Here is a 21,610-nt window from a genome sequence, read left to right on the forward strand (position 1 = left end):
ATGCAATTCATATGCTGTAACTGATACAACATCTTCATTAATGATGTGGACATTGGAGTCAGGAGTGGACTGGCCAAGTTCGCCAATGACACCAAACTTTGGGGCAAAGCATACACGCCAGAAGATAGGTGGGTGATCCAGGCTGACCTGGACAAGCTCAGCAAATGGGCGGAGGAGAACCTGATGGTATTAAACACCGAAAAATGCAAGGTTCTCCACCTTGGGAGGAAAAACCTGCAGCACCCTTATAGGCTCAGCAGTGCTACGTTGGTTAGCACTACAGAAGAAAGAGACTTGGGGGTCATCATTGACCACAAGATGAACACGAGCCTCCAATGCGATGCTGCGGCTAGTAAAGCGACCAAAATGCTGGCGTGCATCCATAGATGCTTCTCGAGCAAATCCCGGGACGTCATTCTCCCCTTGTACTCGGCCTCGGGGAGGCCGCAGCTGGAGTACTGCGTCCAGTTTTGGGCTCCACAATTCAAAAAGGATGTGGAGAAGCTTGAGAGAGTCCAGAGGAGAGCCACGCGCATGATCAGAGGTCAGGAAAACAGATCTTACGATGACAGGCTGAGAGCCATGGGACTCTTTAGCCTGGAAAAGCGCAGGCTCAGGGGTGATCTGATGGCCACGTATAAGTTTATCAGGGGTGACCACCAGGATCTGGGGGAACGTCTGTTCACCAGAGCGCCCCAAGGGATGACGAGGTCGAACGGTCACAAACTCCTGCAAGACCGTTTCAGGCTGGACATAAGGAAGAATTTCTTTACTGTCTGAGCCCCCAAGGTCTGGAACAGCCTGCCAGTGGAGGTGGTTCAAGCACCTACATTGAACACCTTCAAGAGTAAATTGGATGCTTATCTTGCTGGGATCCTATGACCCCAGCTGACTTCCTGCCCTCTGGGCAGGGGGCTGGACTCGATCTCCCGAGGTCCCTTCCAGCCCTAATGTCTATGAAATCTATGAAATATAAGATTTTGAGATAAATGTAAATGATGGCTGAGTCCTTCTGAACTCAAAGAAAAGAAAGGAAAATTTCCAGATATCTGTGGTTTAATTCTATGAAAGTTATTTTCCCTTGAGAGGAAATCTTCAAACTCCCACATCCCTAAACTTCCTCATCTTCTCTTGACCTAGTTAAGGACTCATCAATTTCTGTACTTATTCCACGTAAGTGGTAACAAATATCAGTAAATGTCTTATTCTGTTAGCAGTCACATCTTCACCATCTTTTAATGATTTTGTTTCCATGTTTTGAGTCATGCCAAAATAGCATCTCACCTCTCTCATACTTTATTTCTGTGTGCGTTTCAGTGCAAACGAAAGAAAAAGGAAGAGTGGGCTTATCAGTTGCAGAGGCAAACGTAGATGTTATAGTTTAGCGCAGCTGTCACTGATTTATCTATAGGTTTTCAAAGTATAGCTCTTGCCACGCACATTATTGTGCTTTGTCTTTTCACTGCTGCGGACAAACTTTCTATCACTTAAACTTTACCAGTTTTAGGCCTAATGCATTACATAGAAATAGATGGGTCAGGTGTTTGTTGCTAGAGGATATATAGTCAGAAGTATTGTTAGAAGAATGAATACTTTGGGAAAGACATTATTAGCAGACTGACTGGAGCCACATTTTGCAATGGAAACTTCGATTGAAGAATTCCTGTGGCCTGGTCTACTTAACATTTCTTATGATGTTAAAATATATATTTTTACTTTGTTAGATGTATATTGAATACTATGTTGTACATCAAAATCATCCTAGGCTTTTCATGTAACTAATAATACTGCTGGTTTGTTTGTTACTGATATAAAAAAGAACTTCCGACTCTTCCCAAAGACCTCTTACTGTACATGCCAAGTAGTATACTGCACTTCATCTCCCATAAGATTGATCACCTATTTGGTAGCCAAATTCCCTGTAGGTAAATACTGGAATACGAGTAGTTTTGCTTTTCCAGCTTTGAAATAAAATGGTATATTGTAATGCATAAATAAGAAAGCAATTCTTAGAAATAATAATTACTACTGTAATGAATCTAGTAAGGCCAAGATTCCTCATAAAGAAATTACCATGGGGAGGGTTGTTTGTTTGTTTGTAGGCATTGTGACTAGACAAAATTGCATATTTAACAATCCATTTAAGCATTTGACCACCAAGATCAAGTTAGTGTTTGGTTTGCCTTTGCACCTGCTCTTATAGATAGATAATGAAATTAATGGTTTTAAAGATATATTTGTTTATTAGAAACCAAGCTAGAAAATGTCCTGAGATATACACAGTGAACAGCATGCTTAGTGAAGGAGAGATTTTTATGGTGCAGAATCATAACAGAATTATAAGCTCAAAAACCCCCCAAAATGAATGAATGTTGAGGACTAAGATAATTGGCCTTTTATCTTCCTCTTATAAAAACAAAGGTTTATTTGCCCTTTAAATGTGCCAGTAAAATCAAATTGGCACCCTACAGTGTGTGCTGAATAGATAATCGGGAGACTTAAGCTGTAAAGAATGAAGCAGAGAAGCTTAAGAGATGAAGATATTCTCAAGTAATGGAGCAAATTAAGATAATCACGCTGTAAAGCATTAAATAGGTAAAGATTCATATTAAATTGTGACATAATTTAAAGGAAATATGAGTTTGGGGGGGAGGGGTGTTTATTAAGACAACCGTATAAATACTGGAGCTGTGGAAGAAGCAACTCAGAAAAGTGTTAGTTACAGGTAGGAGCTGAGGCAAAATTTAAAAGTAGCAAGTAATGTCAGCTCTCCTGGGATGCTCCAGGCCAATAATATCCCACTTTTGCTTTGTAGGTCTGGTCTGGCATAGATGCTGATACATATCCAGTCTGCCCACAGTCACTAAGCAGGCTGCTCGCTCAAGTTACTCATGCCCATAGAAAATGCACTCTGCACAAGTAGTTTTGACCTGATTAGCATATAGGTATAAGCCAAATCTGCTTTCTAAAAGCCAAGAGAAACATAAATCGGTCCACAGGATGGAGAGCCTGTTTTTAGGAGGTACTAAACCCCTGCTTCCACATGAAAGGCAGATTATCAAACATTTCTCAATATCTGGTACTACATACATATAAAAACATAGTTTCATAGTTTCATAGTAGCTAGAGTCGGAAGGGACCTAGGTAGATCATCTAGTCCGACCCCCTGCCTTAGCAGGAAAGAGCACCGGGGTCAGATGACCCCGGCAAGGTGCTCATCTAACTTCCTTTTAAAAATCCCCAGGCTAGGAGCCTGCACCACTTCCCCTGGAAGCTGGTTCCAGGCCCTAGCCACCCTGACTGTGAAGTAGCGCCTCCTAATATCTAATCTAAACTTACCCTCCGCCAGTTTGTGACCGTTATTCCTGGTCACTCCTGGCAGCGCACGGGGGAACAGGGACTCCCCCAATACCTGCTGATCCCCCCTGACCAGTTTGTAGCAGGCCACAAGGTCCCCCCTTAGCCTTCTCTTGTGGAGGCTAAACAGGTTCAGGTCCCGTAGCCTATCCTCATAAGGCCTGCCCTGCTGACCCCTGATCATACGAGTGGCCCTCCTCTGAACTCTTTCCATATTGTCCACGTCCCTCTTGAAGTGTGGCGCCCAGAACTGGACGCAGTACTCCAGCTGCGGCCTGACCAGTGCCGCATAGAGGGGGAGGATCACCTCCCTGGACCTGCTCGAGATGCATCTGTGGATGCATGATAGGGTACGATTGGCCTTCTTGACTGCCTCCCCACACTGCCGGCCCATGTTCATCGTGGAGTCAATGACGACTCCAAGATCCTTTTCCGTCTCCGTGCTGGCAAGAGGAGAGTTCCCCAACCTGTAAGTGTGGTGCCGGTTCTTCCTCCCCATGTGCAACACCTTGCACTTATCAGTGTTAAACCCCATCCTATTCTCATCCGCCCACCGTTGCAACCTGTCAAGGTCAGCTTGTAGCCTATTGCACCCTTCTAGTGCACCCACATCCCCCCACATCTTAGTGTCATCAGCAAACTTGAACAGGGTGCTTTCTACCCCCTCATCCAAGTCACTGATGAAGATGTTGAACAGTGCGGGCCCGAGGACCGAGCCCTGCGGAACCCCACTGCCCACGTCCTTCCAGGTCGAGAAGAACCCATCCACTACCACCCTCTGGGTGCGGCCCTCCAACCAGTTGGCGACCCATTTGACCGTGTGGGCATCGACACCACAGTCTCCCAGCTTTTTGATGAGGACAGGGTGAGAGACAGTGTCGAAAGCCTTCCGGAAGTCCAAAAAGACTACATCCACAGCAACCCCTGCGTCTAATGATTTGGTGAACACATAATATGTAGGGTAAAGTTACACATTACACTTCGACCATACAGAGGACACTTAAAACATGAGCACCTGCACATTGAAGTTGGTTCACTTGTGCTAAGTGCCCTTTGAGCATCTCAAAGTTATGCCACTTCAGGCAAGGGTTAAAACTGGGCCATACTACCCAGCTTGTATTAGGGTAACTTCAGTTAAAATGAGCAAATGAGATAAAATAAGCAATTTGCAGTCTTCCAGCATCCTCGAGTGCACTGCTCGGCCCCCTCCTCTCCCTTGCCCCTCGCCCTCCCACCTGCAAAAGAGGGATAGAGCTCAGGTGTCCTGACTCCTAGCTATGTCCCTACTCACTAACCAGAGCTATGCAGGCATGAAACGATATTAACCATAAGTTTAAAGCCAGTTTTTTCAGGCACTCATTTTGATTAGAAATCAATATTGAATCCATAAGTCAGGAACTACCCAAAATGGTAGTTGCTTTTTGTATACCATATGCTTACATCTATTTAATAATAAATGTCTGCATTTCTGTGTGCCTCTATGGTGATTCTGCTGAACCATTTTAAGAATTAAAACTTCCAGATCAATAAAGTGCTGAAAGACTGTTTTTGTGACTAACCCTGCATTTATTGCCATGTTATTGGGAAGCACAGCAATGCTGAAACTACAGAGGAATAACAGGGAAAAAAAACATCTATAGGGAAATTGCTGTCAAATATTATTCATTTATCAGTGAATAATCTACAGTATAATCAAGCCTGTTAGTCTTAAAACTTTCATCTTCTAAGCCTTAAAGTTGCAGTGGCAAGACAACAGTGTGATGATATGAACTTCATTGTTGTGACCTTCTAACTGGTAGAGGGAAGTAGTAATGCAGTCATATGAAGATCTAAGAGGTACTGGATCTCAAAAAGACACGTCCTGCTTCCTTGACCTGTAGCATTTAAGCGGATATGTTTGTGCAATAAATGCCCTGTGTTCTCTATGATACACAATCCATCTACAGTATTAACAAAATCAGTCAGTAAGGCTAGGGGCAAAAGTTACACATAAACTGGTTTAAGTGATTAGAAACTGGTTTAAACCTGTAATAGAACAGAAGTTCATTGTACATGAACTGCTTTGAAAATGACCAGAACCACTTTAAAATAAACCTGGTTGGATGTAGTATCAGACCTAATTGATTTAGGTCAAACTGGTTTATGGAACTTCTGTCCCAGACCCCTTCCTGGTTCAAGTTAACTCAGAGTCCCTCAGCATCCCAGGATGCTTTGCAGCCCTGGGCTATGCTGCCTGTTCCAGTGAAGCAGGGATTGCCTCGCCTTAGCCTACTTCCTGCCTGTGTCCATCAGCCAAAAAGGAACAGGGGAACAGAGCCCCAGCCCCCTCCCGCATGGCGGGAGGGAAAGCCCCTGGCGTATCGGCTTTTCAGACCCTGTCAGCCCTCTCCCCTCAGTGGCTGCCACAGGAGGGAAAGAGGAGGAGTAATCTGTGCTAGGTGTCTGCCACTGGGGAGCCCCTGCCTTGGGGGGGGGGCGCTTCCCCTCACCCCAGCCCAAGGTCCCCCCCACCCCTGGCAGCCCCAGGGAGCTGAAGGGACTTCTTTTCCTCTTAAATCTTAGAGCCCTGCCTTAGCCCCTGCTAGTCTCAGGCAGCTTGAGGGAGTGGAGGGAAATTCTGCTGCTCCTCCACAGCCAGTTTTGCTTTAATTACTATGAGTCTGAGACAAAATTTCCTCTACTCCCTGGGATATCCCTGAGGCTCCAGCAGCCAAAGCAAATGGATGGGGTTGGGAAGAATTCCCCGCAGCTCCTGGAGCTGCTGGGAGCTGGGGGACCCTGGGCTGGGAGGGAAAGCCCCCACGATGGGCTGCAAGGGCAAGCACCTGGCCAAGAGGACTTCCTTGCCACTCCAGCAGCAGCTGGGGAGTGGGGGTGCTCCCCAGGGCTGCCTGGGCTGGGGAACCCGGACTGGGGGAAACCTCCTGAGAGAGAGGCTCCCCCAGGTGGACCAGGACCCAGACAGGAGGCTCCTTAACCTCTGTTGGGGGACAGCAGGGCACTGGGGACAGTTGGTTGGGTTGGCAATGGCCAGCAGGTTGGCAGCTGGCAGACGTGATCTAGCATCCCCTGCCTACTGGCCTGGGTCAGTGCAGGCCTCCCCCACCTTCCCCAATTGAAAACTGAATGTCAGTTCAGTTGGTTATCAGTTCAACCTATGCAGCTTAGAGGAAATTGCCCAGTTTGAAATGATTCGGCCTCAGACTTTTTAACTGTCTGTACTTAGCCTAAGGGTCCAATTCATTTGGGTGTTCAGCCAGTGGAAATTGAGGCACCTACCTGTTCTCAGCTATGGTACTGGGATGTGCATAGTCAGACCCTATAGTAAGAAGAGCGGTTTGGAGCCAGGGGAGGGAAGGTGGGATTGAGAAGCAAGGAGCAGGATGTCCAAGAGCAAGGTTGCTAGCTTGCCAAACAGCCTATGGACAATTGTGCCTGTTGCTCCACTTAGGCAATCAGGAGGTCTTCATATATGGCCAGCCTGATGTACCCCAGCTGGCCAATAAGTCTGGGTGGAGTTGTCTGTTATAACAGTTCTTGACAGTCTCAGCATCAGGCATTAGCCTCATACAGGGATGCTCAGCCCACATGCCAGATCCTGGTATGTGCACATGCTGGTTGCACTAAACACCTATGACTTAGTGGGGCTGACGGAAACCTGGTGGGATTCATCCCATGACTGGGCGGTACATATCGAGGGCTATAGATTGTACAGAAAGGACAGGGTGGGGAAAAAGGGGGGAGGGGTTGCGCTCTATGTCAAGGAGCAATATACATCAACCCTCATCAAGACAGAATCAAAGGATGAGGAAGTAGAAGGACTGTGGGTTAGGCTAAATGGGGGGCAAGGAGAAAAGGATTTGGTGGTAGGGGTCTGCTACAGACCCCCACATCAAGGGGAAGAAATAGATTTGGGGCTCCTGAAGCAACTCTCGGAGACCATAAAAGCTAAAGAGGCGGTGGTCATGGGGGACCTAAACTACCCGGACATCTGTTGGGAGACACAGACAGCAAAGTCCCACCGCTCACACAGGTTTCTAACCTGTGTACAGGACCTCCACCTGACGCAGGAGGTACATGGTCCCACTAGGGGGAATGCCTTACTGGATCTGGTATTGGCAACGGGGGATGACATAGTAGGGGACCTACAGATTGGTAGCCATCTGGGGGACAGTGATCACCTAAAAATACAATTCAACATAAGGCGTCGAGTGGGTAAGGTAACTAATAGGGTGAACGTGCTGGACTTTAGGAAAGCTGATTTCAGTGAACTCAGGCGATTAGTGAAGGACGCACTACAGAGTAGTAGTTTTGAAATGGTGGGAGCCCAAGAAGGGTGGCTGTGCCTTAAGGAAACTATCCTTCGAGCACAAAGCGAGACGATTCCCGTGAGAGGTAAAAGAGGGAAAGGGGCCAGGAGGCTTCCCTGGCTGACCAGAGAAATCCAGGGCAGACTAAGGGCCAAAAGGGGAGCACATAAAAAGTGGAAACGGAGAGATCACCAAAGAGGAATATACCTCTTCTGCTCGTGCTTGTAGGGAGGCAGTTAGACAGGCCAAAGCTACCATGGAGCTGAGGATGGCAACCCAAGTAAAAGACAATAAGAAATTGTTTTTTAGATATATAGGGAGTAAAAGGAAGGCCCAAGGAGGAATAGGACCCCTGCTAAATGGGCAGAAACAATTGGTGACGGACAGAGGGGACAAGGCTGAACTCCTCAACGAGTTCTTCGCCTCAGTGCTCCTAAGCGAGAGGCATGACAAGTCTCTCACTGGGAGTGTAGGGAGGCAGCAGCAAGGCACCAGACTTCCATGCGTGGACCCTGAGGTGGTGCAGGGTCACTTGGAAGAACTGGATGCCTTTAAGTCAGCAGGCCCGGATGAGCTCCATCCGAGGGTACTGAAGGCACTGGCCGACATCATTGCAGAGCCACTGGCGGGAATATTTGAACGCTCGTGGTGCACGGGTCAAGTCCCGGAGGACTGGAAAAGGGCCAATGTGGTTCCCATTTTCAAGAAGGGGAGGAAGGAGGATCCGGGCAACTATAGGCCAGTTAGTCTCACCTCCATCCTTGGCAAAGTCTTTGAAAAAATTATCAAGGCTCACATTTGTGAGAGCCCGGCAGGGCAAGTTATGCTGAGGGGAAACCAGCACGGGTTCGTGGCAGGCAGATCATGCCTGACCAATCTAGTCTCTTTTTATGACCAGGTTACAAAATGCCTCGACGCAGGAGGAGGGGTGGATGTCGTATACTTGGACTTCAGGAAGGCCTTTGATAGGGTATCCCACCCCATACTGGTGAACAAGTTAAGGGGCTGTGACTTGGATGACTGCACAGTCCGGTGGGTGGAGAATTGGCTGGAGGGTTGCACCCAGAGAGTCGTGGTGGATGGGTCGGTTTCGACCTGGAGGGGTGTGGGCAGTGGGGTCCCGCAGGGCTTGGTCCTTGGACCGATACTCTTTAATGTCTTCATCAGCGACTTGGATGAGGGAGTGAAATGTACTCTGTCCAAGTTTGCAGATGACGCTAAGCTATGGGGCGAAGTGGACACACCGGAGGGCAGGGAGCAGCTGCAAGCAGACCTGGACAGGTTAGACAAGTGGGCAGAAAACAACAGAATGCAGTTCAACAAGGAGAAATGCAAAGTGCTGCATCTAGGGAGGAAAAATGTCCAGCACACCTACAGCCTAGGAAATGACCTGCTGGGTGGCACGGAAGTGGAAAGGGATCTTGGAGTCCTAGTGGACTCCAAGATGAACATGAGTCGGCAGTGTGACGAAACCATCAGAAAAGCCAATGGCACTTTATCGTGCATCAGCAGATGCATGACAAATAGGTCCAAGGAGGTGATACTTCCCCTCTATCGGGCGCTGGTCAGACCGCAGCTGGAGTACTGCGTGCAATTCTGGGCGCCGCACTTCACGAAGGGTGCGGTTAATCTGGAGAGTGTCCAGAGAAGGGCCACTCGTATGGTTAAGGGCCTGCAGGCCAAGCCCTATGGGGAGAGACTAGAGAAACTGGACCTTTTCAGCCTCTGCAAGAGAAGGTTGAGAGGCGACCTGGTGGCTGCCTATAAGTTCATCAGGGGGGCACAGAAGGGAATTGGTGAGTATTTATTCACCAAGGCCCCCCCGGGGTTTACAAGAAATAATGGCCACAAGCTAGAAGAGAGCAGATTTAGATTGGATATTAGGAGGAACTTCTTCACAGTTCGAGTGGCCAAGGTCTGGAACGGGCTCCCAAGGGAGGTGGTGCTCTCCCCTACCCTGGGGGTCTTCAAGCGAAGGCTAGATGTGTATCTAGCTGGGGTAATGTAGGCCCAGCACTCTTCCCTGCTTATGCAAGGGGTCGGACTCGATGATCTATTGAGGTCCCTTCCGACCCTAGCATCTATGAATCTATGAATCCAGCCCCCAGCATTGGGCCATCCTGGTTGGGGATGGAAAAATGAGGAGCCCCGTGGTCCTGCTCACTAGATTTGGCTGCACAGGGCCCAATCCCAGCATGTGGGGCTGAGCAGGGGTCGCCTGGGGACCCAGGGCACTGATCCCAGCATGCAGGGCTGGCACAGGGCCCTGGAGCCCCAGTCCCAGCAGACGGGAGGGCATGGATGGTGTAGAGCCCCAGGGCCCTGTTCTTGATGGATGGCTGGCCCCACACCATTCATCTGGCCTATGAGGCCAGAACGTTGAACACCACTGAGCTAGTAAAGGGAATGGAAAGGTTTATTTATGCTGTTGAGATGATTTAATGTTATCAATTTTGGATGCATTTTTAACCACCTTTTTGCTACTCTTTCATTTTCCTGTAGGTTGGGTTCAGGTTTGTTTGTTTTGTTTTCATTTTAATTTGTTTCTTCAGATGACACATTTTATAGTAGTGTTTCTATTTTTACTTCCTGCTGATATATAATATAGCAAACATGCATTTTAAGGTAGTGCATTTAATCTGTCATGCCTTTAGGGAGTAACTGCATGTTGGATTGTGGCTGTCTTTCTGTATCTTTTCTTTTTCTTTGCTCTTTTAAAAATCTTTAGAAGACTTCATTGTTTATTCTCCCTCTCTAGGCCTGCCAGATGACTTTCTTCTACCTTAAGCAGCTGGTATTACTTGCTTTAATATCCACTCTTGCTCATGTCCATTTACAATGGTTACGCACTTAAAAAGCTCCTTAATGGTGCTACTATTTTTATATTTGGGTCTCCTGGAAGAAAATCAAATTTTCACACCTGAGTAACTATCCTAGGTGTTATCTATGATGCCTTGTCAGTGAGCTGGTATTGTGGATTATCCTTTTTAAAATTACTATAACAAGCTTTAGGGATTCTGACTGTTAGCATTTATGGTAGAAATGTTTTTTTGTGGTGGTACTCTAGAAAGTGCTTGAATGTTTTTTTTCATATAGAAGTCACAACTCCTTTTATGTAATTACTTCCGTTTACAGTTTGGTAGGTAAAACGTATGGCTTCAGGGCACTGGTGATTAGTAGGGCAGGTTGAAAATTTTGTTGAGTGTTTTTTTTGACTAAATGAAACACTTTCTGAAAAGCATCAATTTACATGGTTATTACTGATTTCCTCCCCCTCGCCCCCCCCCTCCCCAAGTTCGCCAAATATCATGGCAAACCACAGATATTTGGGTTTTTAAATCTTCTGCCACTGCTTCTTGGGAGTTGTAGTTTGGTTGCTTTGTGGTTTTATTCTTCACTCTGAGTCAAGTTTCCTGGACAGACTTCATCCCCTATCATGGCCAGGCACTCCAGTTTCCCCTTTTTTAAGAGCACATTCTATGCTCAAAAACATATCTCTCTTAAAGCATTGAGATGCACCAAGAGGCTCAGATACTCGAACTCCCCAGTGCATTTTCAGAGTGAAATATTTGGGTTTTCAGCCAAAATTTTTCTATCTTCAAATCTCCACAAAAAAATATTTTCAAGGAAAATTTAGATATTTTCCATAGAAGAAAACATTTAGACTTGCCCTTATAGTTAATCTCTGGTGGACTCCAACCAAAGTCTGTAGTTGCAAGTAATTTTGGGAAAACCTGGCAAGACCTTTAAAAGTGTTTTCACAAACACTGTATGGGCATGTCTATGCCTATCCAGTGTAAGCATGCATGCTTACACTAGGGGTGCACTGATAGTGATTTTGGGGCCAATAACAATAGCTGATTTTTTTTTTTAAGGAGGCATATCTGCCAATACAGATCTGATTTCTGATACCAGTCCAGCAGCTTGAAGAGCTGCCTGTAGCTAGTAAGTCTGGTGCGGTGGATGGGGAGTGGGTGGGGTGGCATTGGGTATGGGAGGGAGGCAGATCAAGGCCCCTGTGGTGAGGAAGGAGTGGGGCTGGGACAGCAAGCACTGCCCAGCCAGGGTGGGGCGGGTGTGGGGCGGAGCTGTGGCTCATCCGGGGGCACAAGGAGGGGAGAGTGGCTCATGCCACTCATCCAGGGGCAGCTTGTCAGGCAGCTCCCACCGCTGCTCCTGCCATTCACTCATCTGGGGTGGCACTGGGGGGGAGGGGGGCTGTGTCCCCAGATCTGTGTGAGGTGGGGCAGGGTGGGCCAGGAAGAGCCCCATGCAGCCCCAGCCCACTGTGCCCCATCCCATGCAGGTCCAGGCCCCCCCCCCCCCACCGGTGCCCTCCCAGATAAGCAGCGGGAGCAGTGGTGGGAGTTGCCCCCCTGGACAAGCCACAGCTCCATCCCACTTCCGCCCTACCCCAGCCCCAGCCCAAATCCTCCCTCATCACGGGGGCCTTGATCTGCCCGGCCACACACCCTTTCCCTCCCCACCTCCCCTTGCACTATACCAGACTTACCAGCTGTATGCAGCTCTCCAAGCTGCCAGGCTGTGCTCCTCACTGCCTGCATCATTTCCTACCATAAGAAGTCTGCACTCTGCATGTGGATTTTGTGAAGGAATGGAATAAAAGGGTGAAGGTTGCTCTGAAAGCTTTTTTCAGGCAAAGTAGTCTAGGCAGGCCAGCAGCTCCATAACAATTACTGGTAGACAAGTCCAAAATTACTAATGTAATTGAAAGTAGAGCCTTTGAGGCATATAGCATGATTCAAGTGAAGGATCGCGTATCTCAGTACTGGGATCCAATGTTTGTTTTCAAATAACATGGAAAGACTGGTGGATAATTACAACACAGTGGGATAAAATTCATCATACCTTTTAATAGTATCTTTTATTTTGCTCATGTTAAACATGAGCTCATCCCAGCACAGTAGACACAAAGCTGGTAACATCTGGTGGCTGTCCTCAAGCCACTTCCTAGTAAATGAGTGCATACATCACAAAAACACCATTGCTGTAACTGGAAAACAATACCTCTGAGCAGTCTTAGGAGAGACCCAAATGGTACAATAAGGAAGGATCATCAGAATAGGCTTTCCAACTTTGCTTTGAGACATTGGCCCACAGGCCTCCATGTACATGTCTGTCTTGCCCACCTGCTTTTCGGACATGACTGGCCTCTGCTGGGTGATGAGGGTTGGTGCATGTGGTGAAGAAGTATTTTTGCTGCAGGTGCCATGGCTGCTCTCTTGATGGAAACGGTATATAGTCTCAAAGCCATTTTTATAGGACCTTTCACAAGTATTACTTTCATTATAATATTAAATAAGGTGAAGTTTTCTTTTTGCCATGATTTCTTTTTCTTTTTTGAGCAACCAGAACAGCTTTACATAAAAGACATCTTTTGGGAAAAGGGAGACACTTTTAGCCACTACCTCCTACTCAAGTGGCCACTTTTTTTCATTAAGCAATTAGCAAGAGAAATGTGCCTGTTGTTCCTTAAATGTAGCTTTCCAAGATTGCATGGCAAAGGTATCTCATCTTCCAGAGGCTCAGGATAAGCAATATTTACTTCTGAACCTGTGATTTGTTGAAGATCTGATGGTTCATGATTCTGAGGGGCTTGAAAGTGGAGTTATGTCAGGGGTTAGGGAAGCTTGCAAGCCTCCCTTATAGGAAAAGTAAAGTTTTCCATGTGGTTTCCCCTTTGTTGCAGGAGGAGGGGTGTCTTTTGGTGTGTCAGCTTGGTGCCCTGTGATGGTGGTAAAAGTATAAGTGACTAAAAAATAGTCTTGTGCTGTCACTATCTGTTTTTACATAAATGAATCCCAATATCTGGTTATAGCTTTCCATGAGTATCACCCCTCTCTTTTGCTACTTTTTGGGCTCATTTACATGATACACTAACTGCACAGTAGCCTAATAACACTGTGCAGTAGCACGTCACAGCACAGACAGTGCTAATACGTTACTGCACCGTATTATTAGGCTACTGTGCAGTAGCATAACTAAAAGGCATTCACTGGCACTACCATGCAGTAACTCTGGCTACTGTGCATTTATTAAGTACCTGATTCATACAAGTACTTAATTAAATGTGCAGTAGCCACTGCGTGTTGATGAATGTGCAGATGTGCCCTTTGAGGGTAATCACATTAAGCTATTGTATATCTGAATTCCTTCCATTGTGGTAAATGAAAGAGGCCAGCAGCTCATAAGAACACCAGAGACTTTGTCCGATTTCTGACTTGTAATGATCTTCACAGACGACAAGAAAAAAGGGGCATTGCATGCATGGGATTAATTGCCCGGGTCCATATGATGGCTGGGAATTCACACAGCTGCTTTGTCATTGGAGAGTTTTGCCCGAAGAAAAGTCCCTCTGCTCTTTAGGAGGGATGATTTCACATTTATGATGAACTTTGGGAAGAAGAAATAGAGCTGCCAATGATGCAGTACAGCTCTAGGATAAAAGGCTGGAAGGTTTCAGAGATCTCTTACCTTTTTGTGATGGTACCTGCTGGTTGAGATTAGCTGCAGTGTGGGAGCCAACAGTGTCTCTAAATTTAAACAACTGAAGGTTCAGGCAAAGTGTATTCTATTGGGGATAGAGGGGGGAAAAGCCTCTACTCTGAAACTTGCTGCTTTCCTTAGTCTGATGCCTGAGCACTTAGCCACTGCATAACTGCAATGTATCTTTTCTCTTCATGAATTATTCATGGTTTCATGGTGGTCTGAGATTCTAATAGCTCCATCTCCTCTCTGTTAGTCTGTTCACAGTTCTCCAGAGGAGTTTATGCCATCTTTGGATTCTATGACCAGATGTCAATGAACACACTGACGTCGTTTTGTGGGGCTCTGCACACATCCTTCATCACCCCCAGCTTCCCAACAGATGCAGATGTGCAGTTTGTCATCCAGATGCGGCCAGCCTTAAAAGGAGCCATCTTGAGTCTTTTGACATATTACAAATGGGAAAAGTTTGTGTACCTCTACGACACCGAGAGAGGTGAGCATCGGTCCTTGTAGGTGGCATATTATGCTGCATGCTAGAAATATTAATTGTACCAATGGAATACATGACATCCATGGCAGCCTTTGAACACAAAGCATGCTTTCAGAACGACTGTCCTGAAGTAAGCATTTATTCTGCAGGAAGGGAATGAAGGGGGAAATGAGAGAGGGGGCCTCTTTATATTCTCAGTCATTTGCAAACATAGTTGCTTGAGGAAATACTTAAGAGCTTAAGCATGAGGATTGGATACCTGCTTTCCACAGGACCGTACATTCAACTCCCGCAAGGTGTTTTGATGCAGCCAGCACTTAAGAGATTAAAACCACTGCTGTTCAGCCCATTTTTACCATCTTAGACTCGCACTGCAGTGGGTATTGGAAAGGGGAGTAAATGGTAAAAGCATTAACCCCCTATTTGCCATGTGTTGGCAGTGAAGATCCCAGGGTGCTTTTTACAAATGTGCTTTATTTTATGGGATTGGACAAAATTAATCCAGGTTGTTATGCCACATTGTAGCAGGTTCATGCCACAGGAGCAGCCATGATACCCCCTCATGTCTGTGTGGCTCCTGCCTGACTCTCTTTGATGTGGCCCTCCTTTAATTGCTTGCCCTCCATGCCTTGTTGTTATTGAAGTTTAGTAAGCGAGGATGTCTATGAACCTTAGAGAGAACCTGAGCCCAATCAACTCCTTAACGGGTCCCTCCTAGACCCCGCTAGTCTTAATCCAACTCTTATGCTAAATAGGCCCTCTTGGCTTGGCAGTGCCCCTGCAGGGCACCTATAGTCTTAAGGGCAAATTGTGTGTGGCTCCATGCCTCCCCTACACCACAGCCCAAGCCTCACAGGTGTTATCGCTCCAGGTGTTAACTTCTCTTAGCCCCACTTGGGTCTCTCAGCCCTCTGTTGTTGGGTCCTCAGACCCCTAGCCCTTCACACAGTGCTTTCGGAGACTGTAGGTGCTCTAATCCCTCACTCCAACTCTTCCTAGCCAGTGGGTCCTCTGTTCAGCTTCCTGATGGAGTCCCTTCTCTGGGCTGGGAAACCCTTTGTATGCCGCTCAGATCCTTCTCTGAGCTGGTGGGCACTGTTCCCTTATTCAGCCCATTTTCTGGGCTGGGGAATTCTCTGTAGGCCTTGAGCCTGCCGCCAGCAGGGCTCAAGGCTTGTAACTCAAATATTAATTCTAACATATAACAAAGGTCCCTTGCCTGCATAAACCCTTTCTTCTTTGCCCCAGGCAATGTTCTCTAGTCCTTCTGCTTCTCCTACCTTCATGGGTCCTTCAGGAGTCCTGCTACTTGCTGCAGAGAATGCCTCTCCTCAGGTTCTTGGGGCCAGGCTCCCTGACCGGTGCAGGCACTGGGCTATCAAGCCCTAGGCAGGCCTTCTTCTCATCAGATGACCCTGCAATCATCCCCCACACCACCTGCAAGCTGCCTCTTGGGCAGCTTCTCCTCTTGAAGTGGCAGGCACCCCACAGTGCCCTACTACACACAGGCTATACATAACACCATCCTACACCCCACAGCCACTTGGTCTTGGAGGTATTCTCAGCATGTAATTTTTGCTTGCTTTTGAGCTCTTTGGGGTGAGTGATGTTCATGGATATTCAGAGAGAGCTTGGATATTTAGCTGATAGCCAGCATATCCTGACTCACAGGGTATTTAACACGTGCTCTGGGAGGCATGGGGGGGCACTTTAATTAGCAAGCCGTGTTAATTAAAAGTGCCCAAATATCATGTGTATCAGCCTCCCCTATGCTGAAAAAAGACAATGGGTGCTTTGAACTAAAGCTCATCAAACGAACTTTAGTTCAAAGTGCCCCGCTGCCATGTTGCAGCTCAGGGATGCTGATGCACATGATGCAGGAGGCTGCTGGAGGATGTTAATTTGCATGTTAATTCTGCTCCGATGCATTGTACTTCCAGCATGCTGGAGCTGCATCCCTGCACATCTATAGAAGCCCATAGTAGTTAGTCCCACAAGAAAACCTGGGAGATGGGTTTTTTTTAACCACTTTCTTTAGGGCTCAGGCCAGTTTTTAACTATATTAAGAAACGGGGTGAAACCATAAGGAAGGGCAGGGTACCCCACAACTACTAGCTATTGGAGTTTAATACCTTCCTCTCAAGCAGCTGGTGTTGCGATTGACCACGTACTGCATAAAGTGGTATGATACAGTATGACATTTTCTGATAATGTTTGTTGCAATAAAATATTACTAGTAATCCCCCATGTTGAATAAATTCAGCATTCAACTGGGTGCCATATAATCTAAGAGCAAACAGAGCTCCATTAGTTCAGCTGGGAAGAATGTCATATTTGGAGCAAAAAGGATCTTGGCTCTGTCCAAGCTATTGCCCTACAGTCCTGAGGGACTTGGTTCTACAGTGTATTAACAAAGGTCAAGTCCTAAGTGGCTACTTTTGCACATTCTTACTAAGAAGGTTCATGCAAAGTTTTTATAGCATTTGGTAGGGCTAGAGTCTGTGTCAACTAACATTTTAAACATGAGATTCAATGTAGAGAGAGGTGTAAGTGCCAATATATGTTGGAAGTGTAGATGGCGGTAAAGTTGAAATGTCTTTGCTGAGGTGTGAGATCAAAGACAAAGAGAAATATCTGGAGAAATCACCCTGCAGTTGTAAATGCTGCTGAAACTTTTTCAAACCACAAAAAAGTTTGTGTTTTTATTTTAATTCAGCCCATACAACTCATCTGGGCATTTGTAGATGCAGTTTTAGGCAGCTGTGCCATTTACTGAAGTAGGAAGGGAATGACTAAGATGCCATGCAATAGTTCATATCTTTAAAAGTGGAAGAAATTTTGCAGTTGAATATCTTTTGGGTTTGTTCAGAATGTTTGGAGGGAAGCTGTCCATGTCACCTGAGGCACCCATATCGCACATCAGCCACCCCCTGATATATACTACGAGTAACAGCATATTACTTTTTTCCTATAGAATACAAGACCTGGGAATCGCTCTGTCATTTTCTTTTCCTTGCAGTTTTCCACATCTCCCTGCTTCCTGCCTTCCCATTTGCATCCTAATGGGTCCTTATAGTTTTTTTTAGGAAGCTTCTATCATAAGCCTAGACTCACTATCACATTTTGACTATCACATACCTTAATTTCAGTTAAAGGACAGCAAGGATCCAGTGAGAAGGCTAACAGAGTTACTAAACTATAGGGTGTGATCTTGCATGATAATGGAAGACTGCATCTTTGGGAAGCCTGTAGGGATAGAAGAAGTATAAGTGCTTTTGGAGCATTGCAGGAGTAGTAGTGAACTGTGAGAAAATCTTACCTAAGTGTATCTGTATCCTGGTAGTTCTAATGGATGTGTAACTAGGGAAGGTTAGGATCCTCTATATTTGCCTTTCATGACAAATAGCCTCACCCACCTTGGTTGGATAGCAGACTTACTGCTTGGTAAACAGGAACAAATATTAGCAATTAATTATGTTCTGATCCGACGAGCTTAGTCTAGTTAAAATAGTCTCAGTGTGTGTTATTGCTATTGAAATTCAAATCCCTATTTTTTTTTTTTTTTAAGCATCCTAAAAAATTAGGAAGGCATATAACAGGAAGAGGTAGGGCATTATCCACCATGAAGCAAACATTAACTTCTTTGTCTCTCAACCAGTAATTGTATGTGGCAGCACCGGAAACTTTTGGCAATTTCAGTAGCCTGCCTAATTTATTGTGATGAGTCTTCAAATGAGAGAGCATCTCAAGAGCCTGAACAATAATAATGGTGAAGGATTTTTTGGTGGATAGTGAATAAAAGATAATGCGCATGCCTGTGCTGATACTCCATTGAAAATGAAAAGACTAGAGTCGTCATAGTTCAATTCAGAGGACAAGCCAGTAAGATAATAACTTTTATAGAGAAGAGACATTTTAAATTATAATTTATTTAAGCATTTAAGTAACAGCAAACTGCTCAACACTTCCTCTCTATAGTGTTTATGCCCCAGAGCAGTTGAGTATCTATGGTACAGATTATTAAAAGCTATCTTTGAGAAATCACAAAACATTACACTATTTCTTCATATGTTGAATATTAGTTACTAGCATATTGTTTTCACAGGTAGTTTTACAATAGTCTGATAAAGCAAGGCTCTGCCAGGTATTAAACACTGCATTTACTATTAATAAATACTGTAACATATTGCAAATGTCATACAAAACTTAGTAAGTCTCTTCCTGGGGTTTTATATTGTTTACTGAACTATTTCAAGCTAAGCCTATGGGAGTCGGATTCTCTTTAAACCCATTTCCCTTAAGCAATGATTTCCCCCCCCTCCTTCACTAAACAGTCTAATCATATGATGGTTACTCAGTGGTTCTCGAGCTGTTGTCCACCAGGCAATGATAAATAGTCTGCAGGTGGCACAAAGCACTACATGCCTTGATAGTGTTTTCAACTAAAAGTCAGTTGTTAAAAGGAATAAAGGGTGTAAGAAGGTTTGACGGTTGACAGTAGCCTATGGGTTAATCCAGTATCAACGTTTTTTAACCCACTATCAGTACTGATACTTTGGTATGAATAGATTTAATATCACGGTGTTCAGCTCTGATGTTGACAGTACAGATAAATTATATGTGTTGTTCATCCGTTGCGAGCAAAGATGACTGCATCCAGCTGGCGAAATGGGGGAGACAGAAAATAAATGGGAAGGAAACTGGGAGGGAGAAAAAAGAAGAGAAAGAAAGGAAAGAGAAAAGAGGGGGTGGAGGCTAGGTCGGTAGGTGACTTATTAGCCCAATCTTTGCCTTGAACAATCTGCTGCAGCAGGGTCAGGAAAGCTATGAGGACTGGGTACGAGAAGTTTTTGTTTTCCTGGCCATGTGTTTCTTCATTGCTTCTGCCGTGCGTTGCTGTTCGAAGGCCAGAGCTCCATTCTGGACTGATGACCTGCAGGATGGACGGTCACGGGTGATTTGCTTCCATGACTTTTGGGTCAAGGCCAGAACTCCTTAGGGACACTTTTAGGGTGTCCTTGTACCACCTGTTTGGAGTGCTGCAAGAGCGTATTCCATTCGACAGTTCGCCGTAGATTTTCTTCAGCTAGCTGGTGTCAGGCGTTCTTGAAAGGTGGCCGGCCCATCTTAGCTGTGCCAGTTTCAGTAGAGTACGAATACTGGGGAGAGCTGATCTTCCAAGCACCTCAGTGCCCAGAATCTTGTCCTGTCACTTGATCTTTAGTATCTTTCTCAGGCAGCACAGGTGGAAGTGGTTTCGTTTCTTGGCATGACGCTGGTAGACAGTCCAGGTTTTGGAGGCTTAAAGGAGGGTTGGGAGAATGACGACTTTGTATACCTTCGGTTTCATCGACGTTCTGATGCCTCTGCAGTCCCAGACCAACTTACGGAGTCTGCCAAAGGCCGTGCTAGCTTTCATTAGTCTTGTGTTGACTTCGTCATTGATGTGGACAGCACAGGAGAGTGTGTGTGCTGCCTAGATGGACAAACTTGTCGACCATCACTTCAGTCTTCTTCGTGTTAATAGTGAATCCAAAGTTGTCGCAGGCTGACGAGGCTAGGTCCATAGACCGTGCGTAACACACAATGCTCCTCATGGGTTGGATATTTGGTAGCCACCACTCCTCTGCCATCAAGTTTCCAAGTCCTGTGGACCAGGACATGGCACTGTGCATGGGACTGAAACCATGATCTGGGGTGGGGCCCAATACAATATGCAGGGCCACCCTGGCTGGGCCTGATTTTGTGCCAGAGCTGGGGTCAGGGCCCCATCTGACATGTGGGGCTGGGACCACACCCCAAGCCAACTCCATGTGCTGGATTGGGCCCTGACCAGGCCATCCCCACGCACCAGACTGGGGCCCCTGCTGGGCTGCAGTGATGGATTAGGTCTGTAGACGCCACATCCTTCATCTGAAACAGCCTTAGCCAAAAAGTTGAGCACCATTGACATAGAGAGCCAATAAGGCCTCTAATTATGCAAGATATGTGTGCAGTTTAAAACATTCAGGCCCCTGGCAGGTATTACACATAAGACACAATTAACCAGTTAATCGCATCTTACAGTGTAACCTAACCAATTCATGATGCAATATAGCAGGAAACCAGCCACCAAAATAACTGCTAGGGCTGTGCAAAATTTCACCTGGCATTTTGTTTTGAAGTTGTTTCAATGCTTTTTGAGCTTGAAACAGTAAAATTGAAATGCAACAAAAGCTTTTGAAACAGCTTCAAAATGAACTAGGGGAACTGAAAACCTTTTGAAAGGCTTACTGGCATCAGCACCAATCCCAGCCAGCATCACCCGCCTCCTGTCATCCGGCAGACAGATCAGAGGCTCGCCCGCACCCCCAGAAGGGCTGCCGGGGCTGTGCCAGAGTCCTCCCAGGGGTGCAGACCCCCCAGTCTGCCTGCCAGATGAAAGAAGCCAGGTGCTGCCCCCTGGGACCAGTGCTGGGAAGATCTCTGCTGCTGCCAGTCCCAGGTGGCAACACTCGCTTTTCTCATCCAGCATGCAGATTGGAGGCTCGCCTGCGCTCCTGGAAGGACTCCAGCACAGCCCCTGCAGCCCTCCTGCAGTTGTGGGCAAGCAGGAGGACTGCAGGGTAACAGGAGGCAGGTGCCCCAGAGCCAGCTCAAGGAGGGTGCGGGGCCCGGGGCAGATTAGCTCGCATGGGGACCCTCCCCGGCCCCGGATTGGAAAACATAAAATGCAGTAGGTGCAATTGTTGGGACTGGGAATCAAATCCCATCACACCCTTAAATGAACATGTGTCAGTGGTCAAAGGTAATCTTATAATAAGCTTGTGTGTCAGTGGCCAATAATCTTATTTGCAAGGTGCTGTTAGGTGACTAAGTGCTGTTGCGTTGTAGCCTCAACAATAGGAGTGAAATATAGACTTGCTTATTCTCTTCCCAATACCAATCCAAAAGCAAATACATT

The 21,610-nt window shown here is 46.3% G+C and overlaps 1 protein-coding gene across 6 annotated transcripts in view; it reads left to right on the forward strand.

The window, feature by feature from the left end:
* The window catches only part of GRIA3 (glutamate ionotropic receptor AMPA type subunit 3), a 222,216-nt gene that overhangs the window by 39,880 nt on the left and 160,726 nt on the right, over window positions 1-21,610 (forward strand). For all 6 annotated transcript variants that reach the window (XR_016443972.1, XR_016443973.1, XR_016443974.1 and 3 more), the window contains exon 3: window positions 14,431-14,670. Coding sequence is in view for 3 of the 6 variants with exons in the window: in XM_090061112.1 (XP_089917238.1) it covers window positions 14,431-14,670 (240 nt within the window). In the remaining 3 variants the exon portion in view is untranslated. The remainder of the gene's footprint in view (window positions 1-14,430; window positions 14,671-21,610) is intronic.

Source organism: Crocodylus siamensis, chromosome 8 (genome assembly GCF_052110815.1).
Source record: "Crocodylus siamensis isolate JL-2025a chromosome 8, ASM5211081v1, whole genome shotgun sequence".
Lineage (NCBI taxonomy): Eukaryota > Metazoa > Chordata > Crocodylia > Crocodylidae > Crocodylus > Crocodylus siamensis.